This window comes from Manacus candei, unplaced genomic scaffold, assembly GCF_025592945.1.
Source record: "Manacus candei isolate 608988 ecotype Guabito, Panama unplaced genomic scaffold, ASM2559294v1 h1tg000135l, whole genome shotgun sequence".
Taxonomy (NCBI): Eukaryota; Metazoa; Chordata; class Aves; order Passeriformes; family Pipridae; genus Manacus; species Manacus candei.
The window spans coordinates 133433-155627 of NW_026138183.1; the positions used below are offsets into that span (position 1 = coordinate 133433).

A 22195-nucleotide genomic window follows, 5' to 3' on the forward strand; every position below is an offset into this window, starting at 1 on the left:
AAACAGAGAAAAAAATAGCAATTTAACACCTCTTCCGTCCTGTACAGCCCCTTCTCACACATCCCACTCTGTTTAAAATCTAGGTAGCAATTAAAGGATGAAATTAAACAGATGTGTGAGTACTGCAAGGGAGAAATTAGCTTTACTTTTGCCTGCACAAAAAGAAGAGCATATAACAGTCTTTTTGATTAAAACCTGAAGATCAGGTGCAACATTCCCACTACAACTCTGGTAACTTACTTTCTTCTCTACATCTAAATTTTTCTATCTGGAAAATAGATATAATACTTCTCAAGCAGTTGCTACAGACCTTAATTGAATCAGAGGATATAAATAGCATTAATAATGAAAAATATTGTCATTGTATTTAAGTTTTACTAACTCAAGATTTTTCTAATTTAATTAATATGAACCTCTAAGAAGAGAAGATTACAAGCAACAGTATTTATTGCCTATAAGCAATAAATAACTACTGCTATGCCTTTTTTCTAAAGTATGGATGTTTGATATTTAAATTTGATTTGACTCACATGAAGAGCTTCATCCTGGCATAATTTTAAGTATACCTGTACAAACTTATAATAAGAAGAATACACTATAAAAAAGGCAATATCATTTTCATGATGTAACTGTGTACCTTGAAGCACTGCATCTTCACATACTGATCAAACATGAGCCCTTTCACAAGGAGATAAAATAATTTAGTCACATGGGCTCCATTTTGAGAAATAAGATTGCAAAAATGTATAAACTCCAACAATTTCAAGGAAATTAATTCTTCTGATGAGCAGTAAACACAATTTCTAGTGTCCAAAATCAGGACAGTACCATGAAGCTCAACATTTAGTGACAGCAGCTGTGTGCTTTTTATGACTTCACAACTTGACAGCAATTGGTTTGATTATTCTCAAGTCAATGTTAAACTCGGGAAGTTATATTAGTCTTAACTGCAAAAAATGGGTAAAAGTATATTTTTAGCACCAAGAAGGGTCTAAAGAACACTTGACCAGTAGTCTGATTGTCCAATTCTACATACTGTTCCAATTAATCTTTTTTTCTGTCTAGAAGATGTCTGACAAACCCAGAAGTACATTAGGAGTCAGAAACTAAATTCCTCCTTAGTTTATGCCCAAATTTGGCAAACCACTTGGACATGCACTGGGCTGTAAGCTTCACTAAGCACTAAAGCACATGCTTAAAGGCAAACGTGTTTCAAGGTCCTCCTCTGTTTGAATAGATTTCAGCTCACATTCAGGTTCTTACTGCACATAAACATTAGAGACTGCAAACTTCCTAAAGCCAAAGGATTCAGTCACAGATAGCAGTTCTCATGAAAGTGAAATTCTTTGAGAAATCTCTTAAGCCAATTGCTGCTAATGCATATCAACAACAAGAATTACAGCCCAGCCACTTAAAGCATGTTGAAAAAAGGTATTGCTCGGGTAAGCTGTCTGGATCCATGAGAAGATGAGGATTCTTTCTGACTAAAGTTAAATAAGGACATACATATATATGCATGTGTGTGTGTGTGTGCATGCATTTGTTTGTAAATAGTTGTAATTTCATTGGTAACACATGCGCTCTGAATTAATTTACCAACTCTTTGCAGAATTAGATCCTCTGCCTAAACAATGCAAAATTTTGATTAAATCAATTTATTGAGTGTTTCACAGCAGTGATTCATGAAAATTTAAGTCAGAAATTACAATAACACCCACAATACATTTTCCTCCAGGAGGGTTCTTATATAAATCACTCCAACTGCCACATGCAAAGCATGCAAGGATAAGTGTTGCTAAGAAGGCCGTTTATCACATCAAGGATAAATTCACCTTCCTGTCTGTAGAGCTTTTCACAGAAATACATCAGTCTGACCTTTTTTAATTTCTTTTTCTTCAGTAAGACCATAGCAATAAAATCCTGGCATTTTATGTTAATTCAAAGTGCCCACAGTGAGCATAATTCAAATGATGTCACTGTGACCAAAAAGATTAAAACCAGATGAATTAAAGCATTTATATATAAAAGAACATTCCTACCTTCTGCATTTCTTTTATTTCAGATTCTATGAAGTTTTAGACTGCCCTGATTTCCTTTGTATCCTTCATTACAAGATCTACCAGCCCTTTCAACAGCTATTCCTTCCGACAAGCCTTTTCCTTATGGGACTGAGCCTTGACTTTACAAAGACAGTTCTCTCTTTAATTCATACCCTCTTTGTAAATAGCTACAGTTTCCATAGTCTATTTGGTAGTGAATATCCTATTTCATATCATATAGATATGAAAAAAATCCCCAAGAGGGTAGAATTCTGGGGTGGCAGTAGTCTATTTTGTAGTGAATATGCTATTTAGGTGGAAATACTCCATTGAAAAATACTGGCTTTATTTTACTTGGCAATACAGAACTGTATTGATCCAGGATGATAAGCCTCTCCATTAGTCTAGTAATAGTTTGGGGGTTTTTGCTGTTCTGGTTTGATCTTGGCTATGTAACTCGCTTCCAATCATGCAGGCTTCCTCAAGGACAACCTTAGTCCTGTGGAAAAGTACAGTAGACAATTTGTTTTTTCTTATGTCTCTGAGGCCATGTCATATTTTCTGGAATGGTACCATAACAATAGTTTTAGAGAACTAAAAAGTATAGAAAAGATTCAGGGCTGGACAGTTGCTTAAGGGGAGACATCGTACAGAGGGAACTCTCCAGATACCCACATTCCTCATTGCACTGAGTTTATTCCTGGTACTATTTCTGCATTGCTTTTCAGAAAAACTGTTTTATATATTTAAAAATAAATAAATCAGTATTCCAACTTGACCTCAACAGAGAAAGTCTGCCTTGGACATTGTTCTCTTTAAGGTTTTTGTTATAGCACCAGTTGAACACTCAGCCCTGGTATAGCTCAAGGATGTTCATAGTTTCTTTGCTGTCTTTGCAGCAACTTATGTACTTCAGGTTATGAATACGAGTCACTGTGCCACTGAATGAGCTCAGAGATCTGGGAATCTTACAGGATTGACTACTGTATAATAATCCAAAAGCCATTAATTTTAAAAGAAAAATTACACTGATTTCAGTACTTTTGGTATGCCATGCCTTTGAATATTTGAGAGCAAAACACCTGTTAAAGCTCCTGCACATCTTCAGAGCTGCTCTTTTTCTTACTCTGTTTGGGACAAGTCATTTGCTGCAGCTGTGTTATTTGATGTTTCAGTTTATCTACTGTATTAACAGCTTTGCTTTGGAAATTCAACATAGTTTCCACATCTTCTGCAGTATCAAAATTTACATTTCAAATAGCATAAATAACTTGCAGAATTTCCAATATAAGTGACTACTAACAGGGGAAATACTTTAGAATGACATTAATGAGCATCTTACCTGCTTTATGCAGGATTTCCTTTCCTTGTGTGTATTTCTGCCTTTGACTACACTTAGATCTTCTTCCACTTTTTTCACTATACCTTTTGATCCCAGAATTTCTTGCTGTGTTCGCTTAAGCTACACTTCCAAATCCTAAAATATGCATGACATTACTTCCACGTTCATTACATATGTCCTTTTCTTGTCACAAGAAATAAATGGTCATTTTCTCTCTTGGTGTAGTTCCATAACATAAATCTTTCACCTAGAGAGCTGATTTAAATGCATTTTTGGCTCTTCCATACCCTTCAACTGTCTCTGCTGCCAGAATATTTGTAATGTGGAACCATTCCCTCCCATGTAGTAAGCGTCATTGTAAAGCGAACACTCATCAAGAGTTATCATCTAAAAGATGTCTGAGATTATCCTAAACTTGAAAGAGGTTATACTTCCAGTAATTTCATGACAATGTATGCTAAAAGTTAATGTATATTAGTTTGGAAATTTTTTAAGTTGCTGGAATACAACAGTTTGTAACATACTCCATAATGCCTAAACTTAGAAAAAATTGGCTCCTATGAACTTTGCTGGGAATTGACTGTCCATAACTAAAGGCAAAAATTTGAACCATATTTAATGTTCTATTTCTGGAGGTTCTAGTTTCAGTTTTCAGATGGGTAGCATAATACTGAAATATTTGCTCAGTTATAATTGCCATTTGTTCCTAGATGAATGCTGAGTGAAACCTTACAGGTTAAAACTAACTCATATTTAACACTCTCTGTAGCTCAGAACTTCAAGATAAGCTTGTTTGTTTTACCTCTGGCATATGCCAAAATTCTTCTGAAACTAAACTGAACAGCTCAGACTTAATGACTTGTCAGCCTTTGCATTGTCTCTTCTACAGTAATAACAATAAATGTGCACTAACGCGATGCTTTTCATCTAAAAGTCTCAAACCTCTAGGCATACACTAAGGAGAAAACAGAAAATTCATCTTGCTTAAACAACAGTCCTTACACCTTTCAAGCCTTATAATAGATTTTGTTGCTAGTATTTACCAATGCTCAGAGGTATTGCAGATTAAAAACATGTTTCTATTTCCCAGTCTGGCACTGTCTACATGAGTCTGAAAAAAATGTAGTGTTTAATGGTGGCATAAGAAATACCCAACTTAGAAAGGAGAAACTTTTACTTTTTTATTTAAACTGGAAAGAAACAGAAAATAACATCATGTCTCTTTCCCTTCTTCCAGATTTATCCTAGTCTGAGGCTATCTCTTCACAGGTTCAAGGCAATATGCTCCAGCGGTATGTAAATCAGCCTCATTCCACAGACTTAGAGGATCTGTAATGTATGAGTTGAGCATATGTCCTTCAGAAAATATTTCAGTTTTATCCAGCCGATACTGAATTTAGAAAATAAATTGTTAATGACACCACCTTCTTATTTCCATTTCCTATCATATTTTACGTTATTTATTTCTAAAAGATTGCCTTTCTTATGCAATAAATCAGGAGTAAACCATGTGCATAAATTTTCATGTGTCCATTCTTCATTTTTCCTGGATGTTATTTCAAGTACCCACAAAAAAAATCAGGATCTTGCTTTCCCTCTCCCCCTCTATCACTTCTAACTTCTACGAGCCAGGATACTTTTTGTTATTGAAACGAGTATTACAGATTTCTGCGACTCAATTTAAAAAAATGGCTTATCTGCATCTCTGTCATTCATTATATCCTCTCCACTTTTCTGTAGAAGATAGAGGTTGTTCTGCTACAGATCTACACACAGAGAGAATGAAATCTGAATAATGTTGGGGAAGGTTTATTCAAGTAGTCCTCTGATCTTGCAAAACAAAAAGGTAGTGACTCTACTGAAGGCTGAACTCCCTCAAAGATCATCCTCAAAGAAGAGGCCCAGTACTCTGCACCATCAACAAAATGATACCAGTAAGCAAGATGTGAGGGCAGATGGCAAAACCAGTAAAGAGCTGTCTTGGAAGAACATAGCTGACAGGGCTGACCCTGCTCTCTACAGAATTCCGGGATTCTCTTACTCTAAAAGAAATAAATCTTTCCCATTAGAAAAAAATTCTTGTTATTCTGTAATATTCCAAGCCTAGACCTTCATGGTGTTTTCTTATCTAATATGCAGGACTGCTGTCATAGGGCTGGGGGCAGGTCTGGTAGGTGAGTTTATGTGACGTGAAGGACCAACACCATTAGAAGGAAGTCGAACTGCTGAGCACAGAGCATGGTTGGGTACTTCAACTTCAGCACAGCTCATCAGTGTCTCTCCTGCACTCTGACCTTATGTACCACATGCAGCTGGTTGGCAAATTGCCCATGACATGCCAACCTCTCGAACTGCACCTGACACTTGATGCAATTACACAGAAATTAAAGGGGGCTGCAGAGCTGTGCTGCAAATGTATGAGATACACAGCAGTGAGGGTAGACAGGCAAAATGTGAGGTGAGAACTAGTGGTGAAAGTCTCACTGCTCAGCACATAAAACTTCATGGGTGTAAAGGACACTTTATTAAATAGCACTTGATACAAGCCACTGCTGCAAGAGCCATACAAGGCATTTGATTCCCAACCTGCCAGCTCAGGTCTCTTATCTAATCTTGTTCATATCCATGCACTGAGCTATTGGCAACCGGAAGGGAAAAGGAGAATATACTGTGTAAACACTCGTGGCTAGCAGTAGTGCCTGTTTGCTATTCTTTTCACATTTCTGGGCAGGAAAGGTAAAATTCTGTTCAGGACCTTACTTCTCCCTCACGGAATACAAAGTCTAGTGTTCAAAGTGTTCTCCTAATGAGTTACTAATCATCTTAACTCTGTCTTTAAAATTGTCAGCACTATATCTCTCCTATTTCCATTCTAAGTCTCTAAAACTGTTTTACTGCTTAAAAAGCACTTGACTCAATATGATATGTAAAAGACCCCTCCTGCCCCAAATTTTAAAGAATTGATGATTTATACTTTTATAGGCAGAGATAGGGATCATGATCTTATACTCTACCTGTATTCTCTCCTTCAGCTTCTGGGAATGCTTCTTCCTCTCATTTATCTTCTGGCTTTTCTCCTCTAGGTCTGCCTCCAGCTTCTTTACCTGCTGCAGCAAAAAACCTTCCTCAGTCTCTGATCTCTTCCTTTGCTCTGTTTCTCTTTGCTGACAATTCATCACTGTTTCTATCACAGACTGATGCATAGCTTTTCTCAAAGTCTCTTTTTCTCTCTCATAAGGGACTTGCAGTTTGTATGTTTTCTGAGTAGTTTCTTCAGTTGCTCTCTGGTTCTTGCTCTTCAGGTTTTCCACCTCATTTATTAGAGTGTGTCCTTCCACACTGCATTTCTCATCTAAATGTACCTTTTTACCCAGATTTTCTCTTCTAGATGCTTTGCATTCATTTAGCAGTTCATCAAACTCCTGATTTAAATGTGGAAGCTTATTTTCAAAGCCTGCATTGGTATCTACCATGTCTTTAGAAAGGACTGCCTGTGTTTGTTTCACTCCTGTTCTCAACTCCTTCTCTTCCGCCTGCTTTTTGCACAGTGTTAACTCTTCCAAGGCTTCTTCCTTCAATCTCTTGTGTTGTTCTACTGCAATTTCAAGGGCCTGAATATGTTTTCTCAGTAACTGTTCTTCTTCAACTTTGCTTTTACACTGGAGAATCGTTTCCCTTGTCTCAGCAAGAATGTGCTGAATTTCTTCTTCGTGAGCCTCTCTCAGAGCCTCTATACTGGCCTCATGTTCATCATTCTTAGTGTTTAGGGCATATATCACCTGTAGAAAAATAGAAAATTAAAGTAGCTAGTGAATGGTAGCCATGCATCCAGTTACTATATTTATCAAGGTGTTAAACAATAAAAGAGAATTACTACAATAGATCAATATTTTGTGTGTGTGTGTGGTGGTTCTTTGTTTCATTTTTTTTTCACTAGGAACAGAAGGGACAGTTTTACACTGCAAAACCTTATAGGAAAGGAAGACAATACTGTGACAGGAAATAATTTTTTTACTTTTTGTCAGAAATTTCCTTTTTATTCTTGGCAACTTGTCACTTCATGCCTGTAGTTGGATCTCTAATGCAAGGAAGGGAATCAGGTCCCTTCTTAATCTAAATGACTTCTTATCTGTAGTCCAGTTCACCTGGCCTTCAGCGCAGGAGGGCTACCTGCCACATTGCCTTTAGCATTAGGAAGTGCTGGGGACCAGTAGTGGCAGATCTGTGCAGTGAAATCTGAGGTCCTGATACCTAGTTCATGTGGACCAAAATCACTTTGTGATGTAAAGGAAAGTAAAGTATGAAAGGTGGATTAAATTCCGCACTCCAACTAAAACACCATGGAAGATACATTCCTGGAAGCCACATGCCTTGCAACTTAGTTTGGTCAGCATTGTATGGTAAGCATTACTCAACTGCAAGCCTCTTTTGGCTTGATTCTGAGAAGTGTTTAGGCAATGTATTTTTTTTTACCCCACATTTCAGTAATAGTCATAAATCTCAGAAAACAGCTTTTAGCAGATGCAAGTGCCCCTCTGATGACAAGAAGTAATTTTTCCAAACAACTGTTTTAAATCCTTTGATGTTTTATTTTTTTTCTACAAAATGCAGAATAATAATTCTTTTGGCTGTAAGACAAGTTATGACCCATAGCAGGCTTTGTTACCCATAACATACACCAAAGACCTCTCATGGAAGCTGGTGTACAAGCACACTACTATTGTTTTGAAAAGAAAATGCTATTAGAAGCCCGGAGTGGCCTGAAATGAAGAGTAAATGAGCAGTTAAGCTTACAAGACAGTTACATATAATTGCACAACATAGTAACTGCCTTGAAAAGATACATTTGTCTTTTCAGACCTTCATTAGGACATACAGGGACTAATCCAGTTTCTACTGAACATAGTTATCTAACTCAAGGAGAACTACACATTGTGTATTAACATGTGTGAAGGTTTTCCACTTATTTGTTTGGTTACATTTTTTTTAGGGATAAATTACTGGTCTACAAAACTAGGTTTGGAATTTGTACACAAGTTATGATAGATATATTCAGTCTGGCCTGAGCCCACAGAGGTCAATCAAAAGATTAGACAATGTTTGAGAAAATCATAGCCTTAAGTAAATAAATAAATAAATGAATACAGGAAAAAGGTCACAGCTAATTCTTTAATTATGCTAGAATTTTGGCCCTGTAATCTTCAAGCCTTCCTCAGGGCAAGCCTCAATTGCGAGTCCAATAAGTATCTTGACCACACGAAGTGTCACAAGCCTCTAATGTGTTGTATAAGCCCCAAAGATGTCTCCAGAACTACTGAATTGGCATATCTATGTCTAACCACATTTTGTGCTATCTGTATATGAATAACATATTGAATTTCAGTCAACCATAAATGAAAGCAAACACAAAAATACATCTCGTGTGTAGTCAACTTTCTCCCTGGCAGTAATGAATTAAGTAGAGAAGCCTTAAAAAGTCACAAATGAAAAATGTGGTCTGGATATATTTCTGGATAAATATGTGACAAAAGAGAAAAACAGCATTATATTCCTGAAAAATGTCAGACAAGAAGTCATTGTCTACATTTAGATATGTATATTTTTGGACCTTACATTACAAGTTGTTAATTATTCTCTGTTATTTTTAACCACTTTTCCTTGAAATTGAAATAGTTGTAGTATACTGAGCAGTTTCCTTCACTAACTAAAATCCCTCCATGAACAGTGATTTCTTAACTATTAACAGTACTTCTTAACTGCTCAGGAGACAGACATAAAAACTACAAGGAGAAGATTAATTCTGCCCACATTCTATACACTGAATGACCAGTAACTAGGTTGGGCAATTCTTCAATTAACTAGGTCAGATGCTGATGATCATATTTCTGTATTTCATTCCATCCATAAAACAGAAATGAACATCCACCACCTTTGTGACTCAGTCTTCCGCTCTTATTGGTTAATTTATCTAGTCAATCACCATGGCCTGTCTCATATTATTTTGTGTTCAGGCTGACAATGGAATCTGGGTTCCTCTACAGTCTGACTTAATCATAGAGATTTCCCAAAATCCACTAAGCATTTGACCACCACCATCACCTTAAGGGAGTTATCTAAAAGAATGGAAGAAACTGGCCTCTCTGCTCTATCTATGATTCCTACACTTCTGTTCAATAGTGGTTAGAACCACAATGAAGAACTTTAACTTGCATGACCTTAAATTTAATCTTCAAGCTTGAGTGCTGAAACTGACTCCTCAGTATCTTAACCTTCTTAAGAGATTTAATTTTTACATGGCTGATGCTCTGTACTTCATGAAATTTAAGCTGCTCAGATTACTGAATATAGCTACTATATTCCTATTCAAGATACCTCATTTTAGAGACTGGAGTTATATGGGACAAATGTGGGTCTTTATGTGCTGAAAGGAAAAATACTGAAAAATTATTTCAGCATCTGTACCTTGTGAGTGTACACACAGCTGGGTAATGTGGTATAAATCCCTTAACAGTTGTGTTGATAAACAGTTTTTTAAAAGCAGCTCTAAAACTGACCATATGACAATACAGACAGATTTTCTTTCAAATTAAAAGAGCACTTCAATACTCTTGGAGTTGCCAGCATAATACCAATAGCTACTGCCTTCTTACAATTCTCCAAAACCAAATGGATTGGGAAACACTGTACTGAATTTATAGCACCTGAGAGTTGTATGGCAGATTGATATAAACACTATTACACACATACACTTGAGTATTAATAGTGCAGTGAATATGAATACATCTTATTTGCCCTATTCTATCCTCCAAATGCTGTAAATATAAATGGCATTTCCTTTCCCTTTTTATTTACAGTGATATAGAACAACAAAAAGAAACACCCAAAACATTCGACTGCACCTCATCAGTGAAAAAAAAGCTAAAGTACTCAAACCAAAAAAGACAGTTCTCTGTTCCTACAGTAGTGTTAAATACTCTTATAGGAACTTGACTATCATAATGAAAAAAATTCTTCTAGCAGGTTGCTTTACTAGTTGAATAAGAAAGGAAGACAATTTGGTATGGAAGGTGAGGAGTGAGGATGCTAAGGTGAATCAAAGAAAAGCAAAAGATCATAAGTGTTCTTTTCTCAGGCCCAAGCTAGTGGACAAAAATCCTTCCTGATGGAGAAGGGGCTAGAAGTAAAAAAGAAGAAACACAAGATGGAGAAAAAGCCCCAGATGGGGGTGCCAAACAGGGTTCTCCTGACAGCACTCTAAACAAAGCAGTGAAGGAGACAAGCTTTCATTTATAGTTTGCTAGATGACTGGTGACTGTGTCATCTCCTTTTCACTAGTGGCAGCAGCATCTTGTCTTCACTGGCACTTGAATTTGTTTCTTTGAACTCATCTAGTTCCCAAGCAGATGAGAGCAGAGTAAGGTATCTATAAACATGCCAGTCTTAAAAGGGTCTCTTTAAAAGCAAAGGGCAGAGAAATTATTACAAGTAACTTCAGTTATTTAAATGAATGGCTCCTCTATCCCTCAGCCTCCTCTGTCACTAACTCTACAGGCTAGAAAATAAAACCACCCCCCACAATTTATTAATTAATACTCTAACAAGTCTCTCTTTTTTTTTCTATCACTGAAGAAGAACATCTTTTAATTGAGGTAATAGCCTAGGCTATGATTACCTACAGAACTCATCCTGTTTTACACCTATGCTGATTTCAGCTGAATGACACTGCTCTAACATATGAACTTTCCTTTGCTTCCTGAAAGTTCAAGAATAATTTTATGTGTCCAAACAGTTTCAGCAACTGTTGATAACATAAACATATAAATGGGTAGTATGAGAGAAGCTTTAAAAAAATTGGCACTCCGAACATCCAAACTTTATATTGACTCCATATCTGTACACCCACTTCATCCTGTTTTACCAACACTTTACAAACCAAAACAGATATTGGGTGATTATTAACTGAATGCAGTTAATCTTCCATCTATATTCCTTATTTATCTCCATTTTTTTAGATGTTTATGACTCTCTTTGAATTAGTATAATGTATTAACTTTAATATGTTGTTTATTTTTACTTCCAGGTCATTACTTAATATGCAAAATAACGCAAGATCTATCCCAGATCTTTGAAGCATTCGACTCCACACAACAGGATGTTTTAAACTTTTTTTACGGTTCCTGACTCAGGTTGTATCTTATCTGTCAAAACCTTTTTCTACATAACTTAGAAATAATTTTGCAAAACTTAAATAGCAAAAGCACTATTACTTTTTTTTTTTAGATTTTGTGTGCAATTAAGAACTAGAATAAATAAAATCAGTCAGCATGACATTTACATGAAATACATTTCAATTTCTTTGTTCTCCCTGAGGTGATTCAAATCCATCTTGAGCGTATTTATCAGGTTAAGCTCTATTAAAATATCGCCAGAGGATCACATTACTTTTCAGTAAAAATTAGATTAGGTAAAATTTCTGCTTCTTAAAAACCACAGAACTAGATGAAAATACTTTAAAACATTATGCTTAAACATTGACAATTAATGTAAATTAACACACATATGTAGGCAAGCAGAAATGCCAAATTATTTGATTTCAAAGTATTTTCTTGCCACATTTAGCAATCTGTCTTGGTGAAATTCTTGCATAACTGCTTAAGGTCTCAAATATCCCCACAAATCTTAGGCTATTACAGTCTTATATGAGTTCAATTCTATCTCATGAAGCTCTTTCAGATGGGTGATGTGCAAAAAATAGAAAATCTGTTTGACATGAGCCACATTTTGACCTATGGCCTGTCTGTGCATTGTTGCTATTGTAGTCCAGGAGAATTTTTAATACAGAAGTCAAGTCAACAATTCTGTGTGAACAGAACGGGGAAAAAAGCCTTATTGCCATGTAATTCACTGATAATTTAGCCAGCTGGTTTTTTGTTACATATCTAAAACTCATAGGTCTGTATCCTGGAAGTTTGATCTCTATGTTTTGCCTTCAGTGTAGATCTGTGACAGGCATAGATGAGCTGTTTCTTCTGAGTTGACACAGACCTTATAAAGGATCATAAAGACTGAATCAAATTCTTACTATCCTGTAGTTTGCAGGTAAAAATCACATAAAGGACTACTGAAAATTTAATAAGACTTCTTTATATATTCTAGATACTTTGCTAATTAAGAAAAGAAACCATCAGAACCCTCAGGTATCCATGAATTAATAATGCCAATTTCTACTACTGCATGCACCAAAATTTAAGTTCTTGCTGCTGTAAGCAAATTCAACTAAAAGGTCACATGAATTCAAGAAGTGACTGGAGAAACATATTGAATAAAAATCCACTCAGAGATATTAAATACTAAGATACTTCACCCGCCTCTGGAAAATCTCACAGATCACTGGAGGAAGTGAGAATACTTTACACAAGTGCACTAGAGGCACATCATATTCCTGTAACTCACTGGGCACAATCAGAACCAAGCTACTGGCCCAGATGGACCTCAACATACAGTGCTTTTTAAAAGATATTTTTCTTTCAGCTTCTCCCCTCACTTTCAAAGCAGCATTGTTGGAGCCAGAGTCAACATATTATTATGTAGTTACAGGACTACATAACAGTACACATTATAATACTACACTATTACTCATATATCCATGAAATTTTTACCCAAATACACCTAACTGTAAAGCAGAACTAGACTGAATACAGCCATTACTCCCATTCCCTTTTCAGGAAGGCATTCTTATTAAGCATATGCTGGATATCTCCTGGGATTGTATGAATGATCACAAACCCAAGAAAACTTAACTAGCATTTATTGCCAGAAAAAGTGCAAACAGTCTGTGACAACTGCAGTGGCAATGCACTGTAGTTGCATTGTAATGTCCCACAGTCTTGAGACAATTCAATATTTTTATGAAATACTAAGGTATATCAGCATCTTAGTAAAAATATTTCAACACTGTAAAAACATTTACAATTACCAGCTATAGTTCTTAACAGTCTTGTTATCAAATTCTAGTAGTTCTCTCTTCCTGAATGAAAAAAGCAAAATATATTCAACTGTAATCTCATATTTTCATCTAAAGGTAGCTCTTCTGTAATCCTCTAAGAGAGTTATATAGTTACAACTAGTTGTGCATAGTCAAAAACAGATGCTGTAGCTTCTAAAGATAATGAAAACAGAAGACTTCTTTGGCAGTAAACTGTTTTAACTTCAAATTGTGTTTAGGTGCCTAAGAACCAAGTCATACAAAGTTTTGAATGGCTACTACATTAAAAAGCTGCAATGTTACTTCAGCGGAATTTCATCAAGGTTATTAACTTAAGAAAAAAAAATCTCTATTTGAAAAGTCAGTCAATTTGTAGTTTCGTTATAAAATAAAGGTAGTATTTTCTCAGTAATAGGGTTATGTGTATTCTGCTGTCTCCAAATCCTTTGGAAGACAAATGAATACACATTAAGTAAAATGCCAAGTTTGAACCAGCACAGCAAAGTTTGAGCTCCTGTGCCTCACTGGGAGGTAGGATAAATTAACTCAGTCTTGTTACTGTACTAACTACATTCTCACACTCCCTGATGGCTTTAAGCACAGCAAAACAAAACCCTCATATGCCTTATCTGTGTCTACTAGAAGTGTAGGTTAAGTGCTCTTTGGCACCACATAAAGTCAGATTGGTTGTGTACAGGCAGGAAAAAACAAATGAATTGTTACAGTGAGCCAGCTAATGTGTTTAAGATGTGACTATAAAGGTGGCAACAGAGGGAGTTCTACCTTAGTGGTACAGATATTTTAATAAAACATAAACACTGTTTTATCTAATGAAAATGCGACTGGGGGAAAAGAACATGATACTTTGTGGAAAAAAAGTATTTTATATATAAAACACAATGATGAAGCGTTCAAAAATCTAAAATACACAGCTTTAGAATATTTATGTGAGAATGTCTTCAACTGAGTTGGCATTGACTTCTAACTGGGGTATAATTTTACACATTTGTAAAACATTGGCATCTACATACTGGTTAAAGGAAATGTTAAGAGAGAAGTACAGTTATAGTGTCACTGAAAAAGATATTTTTAAATATTACCCGCAAACAAAAGACAGATCATAAAAAATATAAAAATTACACAATCATAAGATATTTTATTATCTACTGCCTAAAATATGCATATTAATAACATGCATAACATTTTGTATAAAAACATTATCTAGGGTTCCTTGATAAAGAGACTTGAATCTATTATGTACTTTCCATTATAAAGTAGTTTTGAGTTGTTGATTACTAAGGCTGTCAGATTTTCTGCAAATTGGTATAATCAGTGACAAATTTGTATGATAAGGAGGTAATTCCAGCACAGAGATATCATTCTTATACCTTGAATTAATTTAAATGATAACTTCTATCTATTAAAATATAAGATTCTAGGTTCCTTCCTAATAGAAGTAGTGGCTTTAAGACTGCTTTTGGCTAGTTCATCAACACAATTATATAACATTGCTCATATACTTAATGATCCAGAAGTTCCCTTTTAGTTTTGTAAGGAAAACATAGTGAGGACAGGTTAAGAAATCTCAGTCTGCACATTCTTGTCAGCTCATAGGCACAGATAATGCTAGCTTTTAAATCCTGATAGAAAATTGTATTCAAAAATCATGAAAACAAATACATCATAAAGCACATGGAGTTATTGGTAGCTGGTTTTATTAGTCTCGTTAGCACATAATTTAACCAGTTTTATAAAAAGTCTCTTTCTTCACCTATATAGAAATATTTTTTATACTCCTTGCCCAAAGGAAAAATATTGCTGCTCCAAAAGAATGATCCTAGTTTTTATGCTATTCTATTTTGCTTAATTTCTGTAGAATATTGAATACCTCTCTAGAGAACTGAGATCAAAAAGCCTCAAGCACACAGGAGAGCCAAGGCAGCATAATAACTAATCCACAACAGCTGAACCACTCTAAGCATTGGTTACTGAGTACTGTTAACACATCACAGTAAATAAGGTCAATAAACTTATCTTAAACAATGTGAAAAAGGCAACATATTTCAACAGGAACATGAGCAGACCACAGAAGTGCTCTGTTACAGTTGCTCAGCTGTTAGGTACTTCCAGAATAAATTATTAGAATTTGATCATATTTCATTCCTATAAACAAAAACCAGCTGATATGTTTATGGCAAATAAAACAGCAAAGGTTAAAAGATCTAATATATAGCCATGCTACAGACACTGGAGTGGTGTAAAAAGCCTATGCCCTCACACACATGCCAGGTCATTTGCTAATTCTTCGCTAAATTTCCACCCACTGAGTGAAAGCTCATAGAATTAATATGAACATACATTTTTTATGCAAAAGTCAGCCATCCCTCCCTAAATAACTAAGGAAAGTGGGTTTTGCTTATCTAGCTGATTTTCCACCAAAGCTTATTATATAAAGTTCATATTTTCTACCTTGCTGACTGAGCTGAGGGGCTAAACCTTCTAATGACTGGTGGTGAAAAGCAGTTAGAGTGTAACATTTTGAACTGCTCCACACAGAGTCATTCAGGAACATCTGCCTATGCTGCTGCTTCTAGAAGAGGAACACATTTGCTTCCCTTTGACATTTCTTTCCCCTGAAGGAATAAAAAGGGTTCATAAGTGCATTTTACCAGCAATTAACTTTTCCTTGCATCAGCACTCTCCTCCTTTGTTGACTCATGGTATCCAACATATACACACAAAATTCTTGCCAAACTGCTCGATTTTTTTTTTTACTAACAATCTACTTGACCCATAATGCTGCAATTTAAAACATGCTTCTTACAATAAGACTCTCAAATTCACAATATAGAGTCAGATGAACCCCTCGGGAAAAAGAAGGGTTCGAAGGCAAAAAAAAAAAAAATCCCTCAACTGGTATCCAGGAATTTGTCTCTAAGAAGGAAACAGAAATGTTTTGTGGCGTAGGTAGCTGTCTGATCACCAGGTAATGTCACCTTCCCAGTTATTCATATTAGGCTTGATTCCAGAACTGCAGTCCAGAACAGCAGATTTACTTTGAGTCCCATTGCCAGAGATTTGAAAAGAAGCCTGAATAACATGGATATCTGCAGCATATCTAGTTCTTGCCAGAACTTCCCGAACCACCTCGCCAATAAAAGTTGATCCACTTTCCTCAACATTCATCAAAAGTTCATTTGCATTTTTCATCCTATTTCAAATAAAAAAGACTGTCCTAAGAATCCATAAGCACATGCATATCCTGCAATAGCCAATGGTTGTTAGAAATCTGTAGTTTGAGACACTAGGGAGTGAAACCCAAAGCGTCTTATAAAAATCACCATGCACTTTAACTCCACATTATTCTCTACAAAGAGCCATCAAGCAGAAAACAGCACTCCAAGAGTCAAGTTTAAATTTCTCCATCAAACACTGAATTACTAGTACAAAGTCATACATGCTGCTTCAATCATATGAACAGGTTGACTTCAAAACAAATGGGCTACAAAAACCAGTAGTTTGCTGCTCAAAACAAACAAAACATTACTTTTGCTGCTACAGCCAAAAATGTGCAGAACAGAAAAATGCATGACTGAAGGTATGAAACCTTCCTATATCCTACCTTTCCAAAAGCAGAAATACCAGGGCAGTAGAATGGGAGCAGCTGTCAAGATCTCTGGCTCCAGATTACCTGAGGAGACTCCCTGCACCAACCAATGCCTTTACAACATAATCACCACTACATGCAACAATGGAAATCTCACCCAGTTTGGTCTTCATTGATACCTTTGCACGCCCCTGCTTTGCCTTTGAGAGTAGGAGGAGAACACTACTGACTATGTAACAAAGAAACAGAATGGAAGTCAAGATCTGTATCCTACACCTAATTTACACATTTTGTATTCATCTCACCTGGCACAACACTGAGTGGATGAGTAATGAGATCATCATCTCCTCATCAATGAAAATCTAAAGTCACTGAGACAGGAAGCTGCAGCTGTGCAACAACAAACAGCATTACTGCATACTAGGTTAGAAACAAGAAAGGAAAGCACTATGAGCCATTTAAACTTAGGAGGGATTTTATTATCATCATCTCGACTGCAATATAGCCAAGAAAACAGTGATTTGAAAGGCAGCTCTCAAAGTTCCTAGGCCAAAAATTATTACAACAAATTTTCCATATAGCCTGTTTTCAGCTAATTTGGTGTCATATTTTGCTTCTTACTGTTTACTGTTGGTTCAGATTTAGTCTACCCAGAATTCAGAAGGGAAAGCACATGATTTAAATTCCAATTCTACCGTGAGTTCTCTATAAGTGCAGTGTTATTGCAGAGAAAATTGGTTCTTAAAGGCCACATTCCAAAACAGAATTATTTGCTTTCTGGACGTATTTTTTTGAGCTCCAGATATAAATAATCTTTTTTTTTCAGATGACTGAAAAGTGTCTAGAGGAGAAATTCTATTAAAAGTAAAGAAATCAACCCTCTCACATTTTAACAGTAGAAATTTAGCAAAAAAAAAAATTGAAAAAACACTGCAACAAAATTTTGCAACACAGGCAAAAAGTAAGGATCATATTGTGTACAAATCCTATTTAACAAAGATAGAAACAAAGCACCTGTAAAATAAGTATTGGTATAGTACAGTGAGTATACTATAGCATATACAGTAGCCCTTCTGTATGTATTGATACACATGATGTACATTATCACACACAGTTATCGTGAGATGAGAACGATGGCACTGTAACTACTAAGCCATTCTAACCTGAGCATCTGAATGACTTCCTATTGTTTGACCTGTGTTTTGTCAGTGTTTTTTCATTGTTAAAACGTCTCTATCAATTGCAGTGAGGTTACAGGAGGTGCAAAAGCTGTGTTAGTAAACAGGGGTAGTAAATAGTTTTTTCTCGCTGACAAAGACACATACGTTTAAAGGTAACTGCCATCTCCTACATATCTTCTCTTATTTCTTAACATGGTGTGGGAAATATAGTGCAGTTCAGTATTTGACCAAAAGTTTAGGTACAATATACTATGCAATTTAGTCCTGCCTCTTCTCCAACTCCTACCTTTTACCAACGTCATTTGAAGTGTCGCTACTTAGGCACATCACGGACAATTAACTACGAGTCAAAGTACTGTTGTACTGTAGTACCTCGCTTCGGCTGCAGCTTTGCAACAATATTACTCGTGAACCTATAAAATGCAAACTACTTGCCGTCTTCGTAATTCTAGGGGAGAACCCGGATACTGTCAATCCCTCCGAACAGTTCAGGGGCAAACCCCGTGTCTTCGCAGAGCTGGAGCTCTTCTCGTTATGGTCGCACGGTAATTAGAGCACTTAACTGCGAGGCATCTATCGTCTGCCATAAAGGCAGCCCCCAAGGCTGGGCTGCACCCTCGCGGGGAAATGCTTGGAAGGAAGTTTGAACCCACTGATGTTCTCAGTAGCCGCCCTAAGAGAGAGGACCCGTTTCCCTTCCCTCCTGTCAGACAGGGGCCATCAGGAGAGACAGCTCCGAGGCACCCCCGCCGCCCCGGCCAGGGCAGCCTCACCTCCCTGGGAAGGCTGCAACAGCGAGACTTACCTTAGTGAGCTGGGCAATCTTCTTGCACATTTTCATGTGCATATCCCGATTGTACTCCTCTGCCGAGCCGCTGCGAGAGGCTTTAGATCCATTGCAAGTCCCGGGCTGATGAACGTTGTTTATGCCAGAGGCCATTAGGTTTGAATTTTAATCAGGTCTGTGTGTACGCTCCGGGGAGCGCGATCCCGTCCCCGCTGCTCGCCGCCCCCGGCGCTGGAGGAACTTCAGCCCCAAACAGGGCACGCTCCAGCCGCCGCCGCTCTCCCTTCTCTGCAGATGTCCCAGTCCTTCAGCAAAACACCCAGGCGAGCAGGCAGAGAACAACATGTGCAAACATCCTGATGGGGATATTTTTTTCCCTCCCCTTCTCTTCAAATGGTTGAGCTTCCGCCAGGAGAAGATGCCAGCGGCTGGGTGCTACAAATTTCCCAGCGGGGACACTGAGCCAGCCATACAGGCAGCAGCACAGGCATTGCCGGGGATCTGTTAGAGCATAGATCGTCTGAAGATTAAATCATGCTGCCTTCTTGGGCTGCCAGAGCATTGCAGAAGTCATCAGAGAAGGCAGTGTTGGCACCTTTCATAAGCTCTGTTATTCTGGCTCTGACTCTTTAAAGTCTGGACAGACCACTTAAGTGATGAAGAAAACCTTTGCTCAGTTTTTGCTGCCACACTGAAAAAAGGATGGAGCCAAGAGGCACACGAGAACAGCTGAGCCCTGGAGCTGTGTCCAGGATCCGGTCTGCCTGCTTTATCCAAAGCGACTCAGTTCCCCTCAGTTACACTAAATGCAGTGGAAAGGTGCTTGAAGAAAACCGACAATATTACAGGTCTTTTTTTTTTTTTTAATGTGCACATTGTTTCAAAGAGATCAGGTCTGTACATGTAAAATAAATAAAAGGATAGAAAAGGCAGAAAAAAGGGCACAAAAAAAGAGGCAAGCTATTAAGATAATGGAATTTTAAAAAAGAATGCTTCAAATGTTACATGAGAATAAACTGGTTAGTTAACACGTTTAAACAAGTCTAGAAGAGAAAAAGGAAGGAGGAGAAGGCCAAGCAGGGTGAAATCAGAGAGGTGGAGAAAAGGAAAAGTGAGAAAGAACAGGTAAGAGAAGCTGAGAGCTGCTCAACACCCCTTTGATGTGTCACTAGCCAGTACACAAGACCCTACGGAGCAGGTCAAGGGCTCCACCTCAGCTCACACTGTCTTGCAGCCAGAGGGACTCGTGAGCCTGTTCCCTCCTCCTGCCCCATGCAGCTAAGGCAGCTTTCCAGTCTCACCTCCTGGTAGTACTTGCCATCCTTCTTGGGCAAGAAGCTTCTGCTTTGCTAGTGGTGGGTTTGAAAAAAGAGCTTCCTGAGGACTATTAGAATTGGAAAGGAGGATTATGTGGTGTTGGCTAAGGGCAGGATAAAAGGAAAATGGGAAAGCCTTGATGAGGTCGAGGAGAGATAAAGCACTTTTAAGAATAACACAGAAGAAAAGGATCAGGGCAGAAGAGGAATGCCTACAGGCGGTGGGGAGAAGTAAGAAGACCTCGGGACAGGAAAACCAAACCCTTGAATTGCTGGGAGAAAAGGGGAGGCTGTAAATATCCAGAGGCAGAAGAATCTTCACTCCAGAGTGAGAGGAAATGAGGACTTAGAAATGCAATGTAGAAGAGAAAACAAAGATGATCACAGTTGCTGGGAGATTCTAAGCAGGCAAAAGAAGTTTAGCCCAGACAGAATATTAGTAAGAAAAGGTAAGAAACAGATCCCTGCACAAAGGAACACCAAAGTACAATTTCTTCACTCACTGACACAAATGTCCAAGGTGCTGCTGGAACTTCTTCTGTGACTAGGGCACAGGCATATGGCATTGTCAATTGTCTGATAGCTAATAAGACACTTAAATTTAACTCAGTTAATATGGTTATATCTTCTCTACACAGTCATCAATTTGAGAAAAAGTGTAGAAATTTAATTATATGTAAAATTTTGATTAAATTGGCAAGCTTATTAGGACAATCAAGAGAATAGCAAGAGCTGCAGCAATATCCTAGCACCCTGTTTCCTCAGGGGAAAAAAAAACCCACCAAAATTAAGTGAAAATAGAAAGCAAATCAGGAAAATGCAAAATGTCTTAAAAGTACTCACCATAAGTTACCTGTGTTATCGCTCTACTATGTGGACAGTAACATGGCACCAAAAGTGGAAGGTTCATAGGCTTCTACTTGTGTGTGGTTGTTCAGCTGAACAGCAGAGGACACACTGGACCTGGAAGCACAGGTGGACAGAGACTTGAGACCCATACATGGGCACAGGCAGAGCAGAGGAGCACAGACCATCAGGGACAGTGTAAATGGAATAAACCACTGAGATATCTCAAGCTGGTTTTGTATTTTGAGGGGTTAGAGGGAAGAACTTGAGGCTTTGGTACAAGGTGGTGTTTTAGCAGAACATAATTTGTCACTAGTAAAGTATTTTGAGTCCAGACAAGACTTTTCAGACAATACTTCAAACACTGGAAAACTTTCAGTCAGATCTCATGCACCAGAAAATGCAACCACAGAACATAAATTCACGGAAGACTCAAGTTCATTAGTCCCATTATTCAAAACTCCACTTGGTTTCAATAACAGAATTTCAGCAGATAATGCCAGAGCATTTCAATGAGCATTTAACATCTTTTTTTTCTTCTCATTGATCTAAGGATCACCTATACATAAGATGACAAAGCAAGGACATCACAAACCATAATATAAATGTGTAGTACACAAATGAGGGGTTTGTGAGAATGACATGGAACACATAGCTGGATTACAGAATGTTTATAAACTTGGGGCAGTAAACAGGAAAGACAGTTTAAAATAAAAATTAGAAGTCTAAACAGAAAATACATAAACTTCTGCTTGAATTATTATTACTGCACTAGTTTTCACTAAACTATGAAAGAAGGTGGTCATGTCACTACCATCTTTCTAAAAGTCTGTGAGTAATTCTATATTGCTGCTCAGGTGCATTAACAAATAACCTTTTTATTACAAAAGACAAATCATACATGATAAGACATACATACATAAAAGACTATAAGCCTCCCATTTTTGGTGCCTCCTGTTTGCTGAATATGCAGACTATATAACATCTGAAATCTTCAGACTAGCTACTATTAAAAGAGTCACCCCCTCCCCCCAAAATTCCAAGATAAAAAAGATATTTCTGTTGCAAATGTTTAATACCTAAGTGTGCACC

The 22195-nt window shown here is 37.3% G+C and overlaps 1 protein-coding gene across 6 annotated transcripts in view; it reads right to left on the minus strand.

Annotated features, from left to right (window-relative positions):
- Positions 1-19678, minus strand: part of FAM184B (family with sequence similarity 184 member B) — a 41308-nt gene extending 21630 nt beyond the window's left edge. For 4 of the 6 annotated variants that reach the window (XM_051771486.1, XM_051771485.1, XM_051771482.1 and 1 more), the window contains exons 1-2: positions 18960-19677; positions 6396-7160 (exon numbers count right to left, since the gene is read on the minus strand). In XM_051771486.1, coding sequence (XP_051627446.1) covers positions 6396-7160; positions 18960-19094 — 900 coding nt within the window. In that variant the 5' untranslated portion in view covers positions 19095-19677. Of the gene's footprint in view, positions 1-6395; positions 7161-18959 lie in introns of all 6 variants that reach the window. The other 2 variants (XM_051771484.1, XM_051771483.1) reach the window with 1 other exon arrangement.
- Positions 19679-22195: the final 2517 nt, after the last annotated feature.